This window comes from Zerene cesonia, chromosome 15 (genome assembly GCF_012273895.1).
Source record: "Zerene cesonia ecotype Mississippi chromosome 15, Zerene_cesonia_1.1, whole genome shotgun sequence".
In the NCBI taxonomy this organism is placed as follows: domain Eukaryota; kingdom Metazoa; phylum Arthropoda; class Insecta; order Lepidoptera; family Pieridae; genus Zerene; species Zerene cesonia.
Window position 1 is genome coordinate 9124986 of NC_052116.1, and position 14774 is coordinate 9139759.

The window sequence follows — 14774 nt, forward strand, 5'->3', positions numbered from 1 at the left end:
CCACACACCAGACCTACTCTTGCACCACTTACTTATCGCAAAGCCGACGGAGTCTCGCAAAGGGTAAAACCGCGTCTGACCGCGAGCGAATCCGGGGTGAACAGCTAATCTAAATATAATATAGAACTCAAAGGTGGCTAACTGACAGTGCTCTATCAACGCACAGCCCAAACCGCTGTACGGATCGGGATGAAATTTGGCATGCAGATAGATGCAATGACGTAGACATCCGCTAAAAAGGATTTTGATAAATTCTACCCCTAAGGGGATAAAAAAGGGAATGAAAGTGTGTACCATAAAAAAATATCTTAAAAGGAAACATTTGTTTTTTTTTATAAGTTTGTTTGCGATTTGTAATGTTTACATACTACTGGACCATTTCCAAAAATTCTATTACCATTATAAAGCTGAATTTTCACTGAATGACATAGGAGAGTATATGAAGCTGGGGCGAACAGCTAACTTAAAGGGAAAAATTAAAACACCAAGTAACAAGAATATATTTTAATTACACAAAAATAAACGTATAAAATATTTATTTCTTCACATAAACCATATTTACAATCGTTTTACACAACATCAATTAATAACACAGAGAAAATTTGTCATTGTTTTTCTTAAAATTTATATTCGCCAATATATCACTATCTATATACATATTTAAATTACATTTGAGTTTGTAATAAATCACCTGCGAAACGGCTGGGCCATTCGCTATTGTTTTAATTGTCGGTTGAAGATATGTCGTTAAAACTATTTTTCTAACCAGGAGGGTACCACGACGTCTTAAAGCAATACTAATACCAGTATCGGGAAAAGACAGAGCTATTAAGATCGTCTAGCGCCGTCACTTTCCCACACTGGAATTAGTACTGTTTTAAGACGTCACGATCCGTTATATCATTCAAAGGTAATTAAATTCTAACAAAAACGTTGAGTCCGAATTGAGTTAAACTTAGACGACTAAGCTTATCAATAATATTTCTTCAAAAAATATTAAAAACGACCCCATTTTGTTTTTCAACACCGTAAGTATATTATTTATACATTTACAATATTTAAATAAAAAACAAAATCGGAATTACTAATATTAGGCAGGATTTACGCATGTCCCTTTCTATAAAACAAGTAACATTTCATAGCATATGTAACAGACGTAGTTCAAAATATACCAAGTCTATTTGTTTGTCCGTATCTCCTTAACCTTAGTAACTTAGTATTCCATTCATTGAAGCATGCAAGCAAAACCGTGAGCGAATGTTAGTTTATAACATTCATATAAAGATAAATGTTAGATTTCATTAATTAGCATCACGGTGTAAAAAGTACTAAGTCTTTCTAACCGACATCACCAAAAGCGAAGGAGGTTCTATTTGCCTATTTTTTTATCTACAAACTTGTTACTCGATAACTGTGGGTTTTCAGGCGATACGTGATTCTTTTGTTGTTTGATGGGATATTTTTGACATTTCGTCCCATTTTAGAATCTGGAGTGACACCTCCTCACACACCTCTTTGTAGAAAAGATTTATCCAATGTAGGAACCATAGAGAGTAGAAGTAAGGAGACGATAGTTAAATATATTTACAACATTCAAAACATAATAGTTTACAAATGATCTCCGATCAATTTATGTAATTGAACAGCAATTTTGAAAACTATGTTTTTTCTCCTTACATCTACCCTCATTTAACGCAAAGCCCGTAATATCAAAATACCGTCAAATACAAAAAGCAATTTACAATGCACGAACAAATTATTATTTCGCGAAGGGGTTGATGATTTTCCTCACAAACTCGGGTCCGTGGTAGTTGCCCTTCAGCATGAAGTTCCAATAGAGGAACGGGAACAGGTCCCTCTTCATGTAGTACGCTAGCGTGCTCTCTCGGGCCTGGAAGATAAAAAATTATTTTACTTAAATAATATCTATTATAGACTTTCTTGCTGGCTATTCTGTGTAGGAACTGTTTTCCTTGCTTGTTTTTGTAGAATTTATTTATTTGTTTGTTTGAACGCGCTAATCTCAGGAACTACTGATACGATTTGAAAAATTATTTCACTGTTCGATAATAGCCCAGTGACGAAGGCATTAAGCTATATAACATCTGGTTATGAAAGGGTAAAACCGCGGGACACAGCTAGTAAATACATAACTAAAAAATTTTTTCTAAAATTTTGGACGATATATCATCCTCACATCCATCACCTTCCATCACCCTATACCCTTGAGGTTCCGACCTGGTTGATTGGCATGGTCTCCCGGGGCACGCCGTCGTACAGGAACTCGGCGAGGATGCACTTGCCGTACGCCGTGACGATCGGGCACGCGCCGTATCCGTCGTACTGCCGCAGCGGCTGCCCGCCCGACATGCTGCTGAGGAGGTTCTGCTCCAGGACCTGCGACTGTTTGGCTGGAAGGGGACGAGAAACGGATGAAAGTGGGAGTCGAGCACGCTTCGGCACGAATTGGGCCATAGCATACTGCATGTATAAATATAACATACTGTATAGCATACTGTGTGTTTCGTTCGGCGAGTGGGGGAGCCAGAGGCTTTCGTTTCCTTACCCTTCCCAGTCCATTCCTTCTCTCATCATCAATCCTTTCCTTATCCCTTACCCCTTAAAAGCGGGCGGCGCATTCGCAGAGGCACTACCTCTGCCAGTGTTTATTGGCGGTGATGGTTGCTTACCGTCAGACGAACCACCAGCTCAGCTGCCCACTATGAGATGTCCAATATCATATATTCATTCGGTATTATTTTATACATCTGCATTCTCTAATAATTACGTTCTATATTACTACTACATTTTTGTTTGTATGGTATGTATATATCTTCTTAATATATAAGAATCCAGTGTCATGATGTATGTTCACAATGAACTCTTCACCAACTCAACCGATTTTTATGAATTTTGGCATTTTATATGCAATTTGGTCCAACTTAAGATATAGGATAGTTTTTATTTCGATTAATATCTCAATAATTTATAATCTTAATATTTTTAATTATTAGTCAGCCACAGCAACGCGTGGCCGGGTATGCTAGTATACTATATTTTTGTTAATGTGGTATTATAATATATAAGGGAATATTTTTTTTTTTTCCAACTTTCTTTGTCCAAATGCGACAATTCAAATAAGTAAACTAATTGCTTATTGTAAATTACTATGTAAAAATGTGGATCTATTTGAGTTATTGCTGTGCTTATTTGATTGCATGTAACGTGTATCGCATATTAGCATATGATTTGCACGTCGGTGACGCTGACGACATCAAGAATTATATATATGTACCTACCTACTATCTTTTTGCTAATTGTATTGATGAAAATAATATTGTAATTTTTGGAGACAAATTTAACATTCATACTTTATTAATTAATCGATTCCATGACCAGCCCAACTGTTCTAAACTCACTAACCACACGGTATATTATAATAAATAACCGTAAACTTTTATATTTGTACAAATACACATTTTGACCATTGTAAATCTATATGTGTACTAGCTGGACGCGCCGGCTCCGCTCGGGTAGTCATTTATCGTCGTGTTATTTACACTATTTATAACTCAAGAACGGCTGAACCGATTTAGTTGAAATTTGATACAGAGATAGTTTGAGACCCGAGAAAAGACAAGAGATAGTTTCTATCCCATATTTTTTTATCCCGAAAATTTGGCGGCAACGAGAGCTACGTCGGGAAAGCTCCTGATCTGTCTATTTTTTCCTTCCACTACGCGAACGCAGCCGCAGGCGGAAAGCTGGTTCAACTCAACTCCCCAGAAGATGGCGAGACTCCCCCAGAGAATTCTTTTGGAGTACATTAAAAGAACCCCACTAACCACTCCACCAAAAGAGCAGACACTCACCAATAGCAGCGGCGGTTTTGCTATTCGGCGTGGTGGTGCAGTCGCCCAGGCCGTACACGTTGGGATGCTTCCGGTGCTGCAGGGTGAACTTGTCCACGTCCAGGTAGCCGGTGTCGTCGGACAGCGGGGAGCTGCTGAGGAACCCCGGCGTCGACATGGGCGGCGTCACGTGCAGCATGTCGTATGGGACTGTGGTCAGCTAGCGGTGTGGGAGGAGACGATTGGTGAGTATGAAGATTAAGGGTATTGTTGTAAATGTGATATTTTTTTTTTGTTTGTTTGGCTTTTGTGGAGAAACAACAGCGCCGATTTTGATGAAATTGGGATAAAATTTCATCAAATATTGGATTTTTTTCGATGCCTAAATAGTTTAATAGATAATGAACGGATAACATATCCAAAGTTATGGCCATGGGTGAAATCATGGAACAGATAAGACAAAATGGTATCCTAAAAACGAAAATAAACATTGAATTCCGAAAAAAATCATTTGAAAGCGTCCTTTCTATAACCTATAAAACTTTATTCAATAGTCTTAAATTATGTTTTGTATCACTATATCAAACACTAAAACGCATATAAGAGTGGAGTATCCCTAGACATCGGACATGAAGTAATTATAAAATAATAATAGATGAGACGAAATAGATCATGATAAAGAAGCAGTCTCCTACTGCTCCACGTATAGAGTTTAATGGTAAATTAATTTAAAGTAATTTTCCCTCCTGCTCCATTCTATTTCACATTTACTCCAACCATCCAAGTTTAGTAACCTATTCTGATCCTGTTCTACTTTTCCTTCCCCTTCCCAGTCCTTTCCTTTCGCCAATCCTTTCTTAATCCCTTCCCAATTTAAAGTCGGCAATCCATTTGTAGAGGCGTAAGGCCTGCAATGGACCTTACACCTCTCCAAATGTTCATGGGCGGTGGTAGCGCTTATCATCAGGCGTCCCACCAGCTTCATTGCCGACGGTGACATAAAAAAAAAAGATTCCCCTCATCCCGATCACAAGCATCATATCTCAAATCTCTTACTCTTTCCATCTCTTACCTTACTCCTATCGTCCGTGTTAAAGAACACCGCCTCCCTCTTGTCCGCTCTGACTTCCTTCAGCACGGTCTTATAGTTGACGTTGATGCGTCTCTCGGCCACCACCTTCATGAGAGCATCGGCGTACTTCTTGACCCCAAATATCACCGGCATAAACGTGTTGTATGTTATGTTGCATCTGGACCGGATGTTTGTCTGGAACGAACAATTGCTTTTCTGTCTTTTTTGTATATCAACAACTAGCATTCCGCCCGCGGCTTCGCTCGCATAGACAAAAGAAAACACATATAATTTCCGTTCCCGTGGTATTTCCGGGATAAAAACTACTCTATATCCTACACTCTTTGTTTTCGGGTCTTAAACTATCTATATAATAAAATTTCATCCAAAATCGGTTCAGCGGTTAAGGCGTGAAAGCGTGACAGTGAGTTACTTCCACATATCTAATGATATAAGTAGCGATAAAGAACAAATAATAACAAAATCATGCTTATATAAGGCATTCCAGACAGTACAGAAAACCAAATAATCATGATTTTATCGCGTTCTCTATTAGCTTCATGTGTATGTTTGTGTGTTTATATGTAACCGATTCGATTCGATTTTGATCCACTTAGTCAATATAATGAGCTCCAATATAATTATATCATTAGTGAAGCGTGTTATAAAGTTTTCTGAAACTATATTTATTTATAACTCATATCATCATCATCAGCCCATATATGTTCCCACTGCTGGGACACAGGCCTCCTATGAGGGTTCAGGCCATAATCCACCACGCTGGCCAAGTGCGGGTTGGCAGATGTCACATGTCGTCGAACTTTTAATTCTTGGACATGCCGGTTTCCTCACGATGTTTTCCTTCACCGTTTAAGCAGTGGTGATGTTATCCACATGCGCAGATAAATTGAAAAATCAATTTATTTCCTGCACGCTCGCCCGGTCTCGAACCCCGACTTATCGATTTTGAAGTCCGAGGTTCTCACCACTGAGCCACCACTGCTTGTTATATATATATATAACTCATATCGTCATAGCCTATATATCTGCAAACAAACAATCTATAAACAAACAGTTTCGAAGCACTTTAAGATATGATGGAAAACACCTACAATGAAGGCGGGAAGTCCCGTCAATGGATTGATCTTTGTTAAGACAATGAACAATTATTATCATTGCTGTATTTATAATGTTATTTATATTATTACTGATACCATTCACTAACTAGTATTACATAATAAAAATTGATTTAACACAACAATCCATTAGCATACAAACTCTTGGCTAAATTCCGTCAGTTGTTTATTTTAGAGGCCCATATCCCTTTCCTTACCCTTCCTCTTCCTTTCCTTTATTCCTCTCGTATATCCTATCTCAATATTTCCAATACGAAGTCGGCAATCCATTTGTAGAGGCGTAAGATCTGGAATCGATCTACGCCTCTCCAAATGTTCATGGGCGGTGGTAGCGCTTACCAACGGGCGACCCACCAGCTCCATTGCCGACGGTGACACAAAAAAAATATTGTATCAAAGACATTTTTATTCTACACATTTTGTGTTATACAGGTCCAATCTATATACATCGCTTCTAAATAAACTTTCCTAAACGGCTCGACTGCTGTTGGTAGACTTGTCCAAACTGCAGAGAACGTTAGTTCCAACACAACAGCTATCTTGATAGTTTAATTTTTTGCGAATTTGCAAATTATATGAAACGAAAAGAGCTACAAAAAATAATCCTATCCTACTAATATTATAAATGCGAAAGTTTGTAAGGATGTGTGCATGTTTGTTGCTCTTTCACGCAAAAACTACTGAACCGATTGCAATAAAATTTGGTACGTAGATAACTGGGCAACTGGAATAACATATAGACAACTTATTATCCCTTATATTTCTACGGGATACGAACTAACGCGGGTGAAACCGCGGGGCGCAGCTAGTATTACATAATGTATCGCAAAAAAATTTAAAGCTAATTAAAAACTTTCTGAACATAAAAATTTCTTGCACAAAAATATTGCTTAAAATTTATTTTGTTTTAAGCACTTAAATTACCTTATCAAAAAAACTACCTTTCCAAAATACGAGTCCGCCATATACGCTATCTTCTGCGGCGCCCCCGGACACTTGATGGGCGTGTCCGGGTAAGTGAACACCGCCTCGCCCCCCTTGAAGCTCTTTATGTCTGCCCACGTCTTCTCGCAGTACTGCGGCGAGTATATCGTCGACACGCGGCTCTGCTTGTCGTCGAGAGCTTCGCGGAGGCCGGGCACCTGGGATGGTTAAAGTTTTGGCTTTACGAATTTCTTTAAAGAAGCAAAAGACTCAGTCTAAGACTTTTTTTTTTGCTTTTTAAAGGTCTAATATGTGTACAATTCAGTTTTGGGAACTTCATAAAACTTTATCTTTTTCCATTTAACTTTGTTTTTCATATTTGTAGCATTATGATTTAAACACACTATCAACTATACACTATATATGGATTTTTATTTCAACCGACTTAAAAAAGGAGGAGGTTCTCAATTAGACTGTATTTTTTGTGGTCTGTTTAGGTAACAACAGTAAAATGAGAAATTTTGACTGCTTTCCGAACCGGTGGTAAATGTTACAACTATGTTATGACGATTCAAAAATGCTTCTATAAGAAGTCTAATTAAATAATTCAATGTTGGTGACTTTTTTTATTTGAAAGCTGATGCTTACCGCGTGGTTCCATTAAAATTTCCATTAAAGTCTAATTCTAACAATTTGAAGACAGTTTAATGTTATGTAAAAATATATATATATATATATATAATGCAGGGCATTATATACTCTAAGGCATTATTAAATACGCATTTACCTAATGTGGGGACTACATAACATTCTATATTTCATTCATCAAATGACATTCAACATCTGACTCATATAAAGCAGGTGATTACATCAACACAAACGGTCGTAAAACGAAATTATTTATGTTTTGTTACATTGCAGCTTCGCATTGCGACGATAAGATATGTATGTTCAAATTGTTTTGCACTTGAAACATGGAAATGTATTCTCTTGATAAATGTATAATTTAATTGTACTGTACAAAAGATAGTTTTCATAATAATTGGTCTTATATTTGGTACTTTTGCCAACTCAGTTCACGTATCTATTAAACTTTTCTTTCTTTTAATTCTTCAGAGCTTTTTGCTTGAAAATTTCTTCAGAAATACGTTTTTTAATTGATTTGTATACCTATACAAATAATTAATACAACGATAAAGGGTATGTTTGTTTACTTGAACGCACCAATCTCAAGGTCTAATGACACGATTTCAAAAATTATTTTACAACTTGATAGATATACGATTCCTGAGTACTATATAATATGTACTGCAGGAGAAACCGGGGAGAACCGGTAGTGTTATGTAACATTTAAAAGCAATTTAACTAAACACTTCTATTGACAATATTCACCAAGACATCAACGAGAGAACATAGCCGAAATAAAGTCACGTGATACCTTACTAGCTTGCATACTTACCTGAATCCTGAAAAAATGGAATTGCGAATGCCTTGAACAATAAACTCACCTTATCATAATCATATTTCAATCCTGCAGCGATAACCACATACTCATATTGTATTTCGCGTCCACCGGCCGTTTTGACCACGCATTTCTCGGGGTCTATGCATTCCGCCGAGTCCTGTATCCAGGTAGCGTTCGAGGGTAGAACGCTCTTAGCGTCCCGGCGGGTCGCCTCCACCGTGGTCACTCCGGCGCCGACCAGCGTGAATAGCGGTTGGTAGTAGTGGTCCTGGAAGGGATAGTGTAGATAATTTTTGGAGCGGTAATGTCTTATGCCGCTCTTCTCCAAAAGGGTTTCTGGGTCCTGCAGACATTTTTGCATTTTTGCGACCCCAGCTCTTAACACATCCTTGGGGACTAAACTGTCACCTGTTTACTCCATTTTCTTTAGAGAAGAGTGGCGGTAGATATGAAACAGTGGATAGAGTTACGAGGCCTTTGCCGAAACAAGGAACTTATTGTAGTGTAGTTTTGAAGTTTTTATTTTATTACTTTTCTTTTACTTATTTCGAAAAGAAAGGCTTTATTATTATTAATGTATTATGGGAGAGTTAATCGCTTCGTTACGTAAAGCGTTACGGCGCCGGTCTGTCTGGCATTCTTTTCGTATATCGGATAGAGATTAGTAACTTATCACTTCTGTTGGGCGTCTCGATGTGAACACGTTTTTATTCTGTTTTTGGACAGGTACTAGTGGCTATGGGATTCGGAATGGCTTGTTTAGGTGGAAGATACACTCAACAACAAATACTACAACAAGGATATTTGTGTTATAACTTTAAAAAATATGTGCAAGCAATCCTTGGATATAATTATATTGGAATAATTATGTTTTAAAAGTAACATCAATAACAATACTCACAGAACTTGGTTCTAGAACAATCACGGATCCTTTTTTGAGTCGTTTAGCAAACTTAGCAGCTATGGTGCATCCACCTGTCCCACCACCAATGACAAGCAATTTACATCTGGAACAAAGCAACTTTTTTATATTCATATATCTATTTAAGATTATAATAATCTTAAGCTATTAAGACTGTTACTTGCGACCCATTTATTTATTTTTTGTGTTACATTTTTTACACCATAGGTTGCATAAATAGCTGCTGAGCGATAAAGCCACTCTTTGCAATAATTTTATTTCTACAATTATATAATATGTTTGTGATAGTACTGTGCAAATAAAGTACTTATATAAACAAAAGGAAAACAAACCCTTGTTGTCAGTTTTTCTTTGTTTTTCTTTAAATTATATCAACTTATGTACTGGTGCATATAGAGGTAAAATATGTATGAAAGTCAGTTTTTGTTTTTGCAAATTAAAAATTCAAGTACTTGAAAATAGAACTGTGTACAGTGTTCTTCAGATAACATATTAGGTTAGTGTGCAAAAGCTGTTGGTGTCTCTAGTGGAAATCAATCTCGAAAATCACAAATCATCAGTCCAACCTACTGGTTATTGTTACATGCAGCTTCACCATCAGGTTTCAAAGCAATTCCTATGGGAATGAGGTGTTTCCCAATGTCAAAAAGGAGTACTTTATTATCTATCTCCAAATACAAGAATTATACCCGTCAATAGCTTAATTATTAATTAAAGAAAGGCAAAAAAATAAGCAAAAAAAATATATCAACATATTGAAGATATATCTTAATGAACACATATATAGTAATTAATAGTAACAGTAATAATTACTGACAAGTCTACGAGTTGTAAATAATTAATGCAAATTGACCTTGTATTAGTGCATACAACATAAAATTAAATAAGTGTCTACCATTCTCTCTTCTTAAAATATCTATATTATTTGAAATTTAAAAAATCTAAATACCAAAAGTTAAATAGACTGTTAACAAAAAATCACGATGGCAGAGATTTTTTTTTACACGAGTTTTACATAAGTGTGTGTAAAATCATTATATAAAATGTTTAGTGATTTTTTAAATACTCACGACTGGTCTTGCAGACAAGAACTAGTCAACGAGAAATTTCTTACAATCGCCGATTTTGAACACGGACGAAGCCTGCACAGCACGTTCATCATCTTTGAGTATTATCTTAAAATAATTTACAGTTATTATAATAGTCGGAGCAAACGGTATGTGCGGTGTTGTTATGCGAGTGATAAATTAGTTATCTCCTGATTACATATGTCCAGATACCGCTCGGAGTGGTCAAGCACTGTATTGTATTATTGCACGCTACATAGCATTGTATAATGTTTATTCTTCGTTTCTTAACGATCATTCGATTTAGATAAACATTTTCTCATTTTCAATCAACTGACAGTTATTGACATATTTTGATTTTTGATTTTTGATTAGGTTGTTGACAATTGACATACATGTTATGATGATGCAAAGCACCTTTAGATGCTGAAGATGGCTGAATAAATAGATGTTATATGATAAATGCATGATTATATGATATATGCGATTACAGAAAAAAAACCAATGCTATAATGTGTGTTATACGACAAAATAATGATACCTGACTAAGGATATATTTTGCCAGCAAAAATCAACGCGATTTCTAACGCATTTACTGTTGCAGGAATACTATGACCAGTGTTCACTAATTTATGTTTATTTTATGATAACATTACAAAAATATTTTATATCTAGTATAGGATTACATAAGGTGTATTGAGTAATACGATTTTTTTTATGTCATAGTGTTTTTTATTATAGTATTTCCACATTATAGTTTATAATTTTTGGAACGTAGTTTTGAACTTTATTAAATGATGTCAAATGTCAAAATAAATTTTAATTTGATGTTGACGCTTCAATCAATTTTTGTATCAATTATTATAAAATGGCGGATGAGGACGAAATAGATATTTTGGGAGATTTTTCGTTTAATTCTTGTCTAGCTCAAAACAATCAAGGAATGTAAGTACTACCTGATTTCCAATATCATAGAACTTTGTTATTACTTTTATACAAATCTTCAGTTTAAAGTAGATTGAACTCTTCTCATAATGTTTACATAATGGTGTTTTGTTGACATACATTTTATAAACATAAATAAACGAATTTATGATATTTATATAATGTAATTTTTTGCATTAACGATATTAAAATGTGTTAAAACTGTCTTATCTTCTAATTTTCTTAGCACAATCCATCAACACTTTTACAAACAATGATTTTCCCGAACATAAATATTGTCTTTTTCTTAAACTTTAGACCATCCTGTTCAGATCGAGAAGATACAGTACACCCTCAATGGCTCTTAGATTCACCAGCAGCTAATTGGTATGATATCAAGAGTAATAATAGGTAAGATTGAAGTTGTATGCATGTTGGAAGGAAGAAAACTAGATGTGCGAGCTAATGAGTCACCTGATTGTAAAGTTATATTGTTCTTTATTAGCTCCAACATGAATTAACTGGCGTTATTTTCTGTTTTCGTTTTCATCAAAACCATTCAGTAATGAACATTTTCATTTAAACAGATAGTATAGATAGTAGTTGATTTTTATCATATATACATTCACTATGATAAAAATGAACTACTTAAATGTACATATGGAGGTTAGGGTTGATATTATTTGCAATGAAAGTGAATAATTTTACTTTAGAATGGGAGGCATAGTGTATTTCATAAAATAATTAATTCACTCATTTTTACCTAATCTTCATTTTTAACTAATAAAGCCAAGTCACAAGCATACCTCCATCCTACCACAACGACACATTTGTGTTACAATGTCATTGTAAATTAACAAGCTGCTTTAAACATATTTACACCTAATTATTTTAAGATTCCCTCTAGATTAAATAATATAAATTATAACAGGTCTAAGGAGGGTCCCTCTCGAAAACTTTCTGGCAACAATTCTAGCAAGAATCAAAATGAAGTATTTCATACAGCCTGGACCCAGCAAGAAAGGGATATTCTCAAATTGGAAATGGTAAATATATCTGGTTCATGCTAGGAAGGTAAACATGCTTCAATGTGTATTCTCTGCTAGCTGTGATAATACATGTCCACTCCGTACATAATAAGAATATAATCATAGAGTCCATACTTAGAAAAATTGTTTGTCATATGTGTTTATCATTTTTATTTTGTGGATTTAAAAGTATAGAAGTCTATTAATTAATTGCTGTAGATAAATTGAAATTAGAGGACCTTTGAATGAAATTTGTCAGATGTACATAATTTATGATAATAAAACAATTTGAAAAAGAAAAACAAATTTTTAGTTATAATTTAGTAAATAAAAAAAAATCTTAATTGTTACTGCAGGAAAGGTACGGGAGGAATGTAAAGAAAATATCACAAACTCTTACCACCAAATCAGAGGCTGAAATACAAGCTCTGATAGAAGCTGAGCATGGTATACATTTGGACACAGTAATCTGGGAGAAACATGATGACCAGGACAATGTGCCCCATGTGGGCCAGGAAGAAATAATCACTGATGACATCATGAGCATGTCAGATGTTATAACCATGGTGACCACTGGCTCCCCGACAATAACATTGCCAAAGAGAGTGTTTAGAAAGAACAGTAAAGCACCCAAATCAATTAATTCAGTAGTGAAAAGTGGTATAGATATGAACAAAATAAGTATAAATGAACATAACGTTATAAATTCAAAAGATTCACATGAAAAATTAAGTGAAATGGCAAAAAATTTTGCTAAACAAAAGGAGAAGGTGAAAACTGTGAAAAAACTTGGCAACCATAGGAGGAAAGTGTCAAGGAACTATGATAAGGGTAGAGTTAAGAATATCAAAGATATTAAATCACCGCAGGGAAGAAAGACTGACTCAAGTTTATCAGAAGACAGTGTGAAAAGTCCTAAAATGCAAATTGTTTTGGGCTCAGGACAAGCACTGCCTGTTTCTGAAGGAGAGCAAGTGGCAAGTATTATTTGGAACATAATCTTGTCTTATTATTTTTTAGATCCAATTTCTTAGGAAGTGGTCTATGTTAGTCTATGGTAGCAAATAAGGACAGCCAAGTAGTTGCCTGAAAATTGTAAAAGGAATTATACAGAATAAATGTTTAATGTTATTTATATTTTATTAACAAAGTCTATAGTCTTATTGTTGTACCAGTAATGATACTGGTATCAATACAATATGAAATTACAATTCCTATTGTATTACTTTCAACAAAGAGATAGTTTCATTACAACCAGTCTTGTTATGGAAATCTTTTTGGATCTTTCATTATATAAACAAAAGTTCTATAAACAATTACGTCATTTGTATTACATAAAAAAATGGATCATTCTAATGAAATAGTAAAAATTAATTAACATTTATAGATAAAAATAGAAAAGAAAAAAGATTCAGAAGAAGACAGTGACATAGAGATCGATGTAGACAGTGAAACTGAAGGGGATACTCCGAAAAAGATATCCAACTTGGCGGAGGATAGCACATCACCAGTTAAACAAGAGACGGACAATGCACCAGTAGCTGTACCTCTGAGGAGATTAGAAATGCCTAGAAGACGGAGAAAAATAAATTTGGTGAGGTTTATGTAATCACATATGCAAATTTCTATTCCCTGATTAGATTATCTGTTCACCCAATTAAAATTTAGTTCAATCATTAGTAGTTCCAAAAAAAAGGTGAGAGGTGGAGGCAATGCTTCACATTTATAAACATCTTTGCAAAATGTGACAATTCGCACGGACTAAACACTAAATACATGGAAAGAATTGTATCTTTATTTAAAATTGTGTTGGTATCTACAAATATGTGTATAACATAATTGTTGTTTGGTTCTTTGAACAAAATTTGACTAGAATAGTGAGATTAGAGTGAACATATATATTGTGATATGTTTTCTACAAAATTTACAGGATGGCGGTGGTGGGTACCGCATCCTGCACACGGAAGCCGGCGACGTGTACGAGGTGAGCTCTGAGCCGCGCAAGGAACGGCAAGCTCGCAAGCAACCTGTGCAGCTGATACGCTGCAAGGAATATGGCCCTGATCGACCTGTAAGTAACTTATATCATATGAACAAAATGTTAGACGAATGCTGAAGGCATCACAAGATTAACTTTTTTGGTCGTCTATTTCACCTTCTTTAAATTTTATTATAGCATAAAAATTGATATCAAAGCAACTGTGAGACTATATGAAAGTATTTACAACATTTAATTTTTAGTTTTTATAGCATTGAAATGCTTTATAAATGAGAACAATTTACAACAGTCGAGAGTGTATATTTGATTTGGAATAAAAATTCATTATTTTAATATTGCTGCCTTGTAGGCTTACAACATATTCATCGTAAATTGGATTAATTTTT

The 14774-nt window shown here is 35.1% G+C and overlaps 2 protein-coding genes across 2 annotated transcripts in view; one reads left to right on the forward strand and one right to left on the reverse strand.

Annotated features, from left to right (window-relative positions):
* Positions 1-498: 498 nt before the first annotated feature.
* On the reverse strand, positions 499-10882 carry LOC119832441 (sulfide:quinone oxidoreductase, mitochondrial). The gene is made up of 8 exons (XM_038356111.1): positions 10441-10882; positions 9350-9455; positions 8492-8716; positions 7001-7201; positions 4924-5118; positions 3873-4071; positions 2239-2411; positions 499-1891 (listed from the first exon to the last, which is right to left on the reverse strand). The coding sequence occupies exons 1-8, from the start codon at positions 10530-10532 to the stop codon at positions 1760-1762; spliced, it is 1323 nt and encodes a 440-aa protein (XP_038212039.1). The 5' UTR covers positions 10533-10882; the 3' UTR covers positions 499-1759.
* Positions 10883-11249: 367 nt separating this feature from the next.
* LOC119832614 overlaps positions 11250-14774 on the forward strand; it is a 6164-nt gene continuing 2639 nt past the window's right edge. The window contains exons 1-6 of the mRNA XM_038356297.1: positions 11250-11382; positions 11680-11772; positions 12293-12407; positions 12746-13366; positions 13777-13983; positions 14320-14462. Coding sequence (XP_038212225.1) covers positions 11306-11382; positions 11680-11772; positions 12293-12407; positions 12746-13366; positions 13777-13983; positions 14320-14462 — 1256 coding nt within the window. The 5' untranslated portion in view covers positions 11250-11305. The remainder of the gene's footprint in view (positions 11383-11679; positions 11773-12292; positions 12408-12745; positions 13367-13776; positions 13984-14319; positions 14463-14774) is intronic.

What these genes read in the sequence shown, in the direction of transcription:
- LOC119832441 (XM_038356111.1), bottom strand. Translation starts at nt 10,532, where the DNA reads ATGATGAACGTGCTGTGCAGGCTTCGTCCGTGTTCAAAATCGGCGATT. An exon ending in TTGTTCTAGAACCAAGTTCT is followed by an intron (nt 8,717 to 9,349) that starts GTGAGTATTGTT and finishes TATCCCTTCCAG; the next exon opens with GACCACTACTACCAACCGCT. An exon ending in CAAAACCGCCGCTGCTATTG is followed by an intron (nt 2,412 to 3,872) that starts GTGAGTGTCTGC and finishes GTCCCCTTCCAG; the next exon opens with CCAAACAGTCGCAGGTCCTG.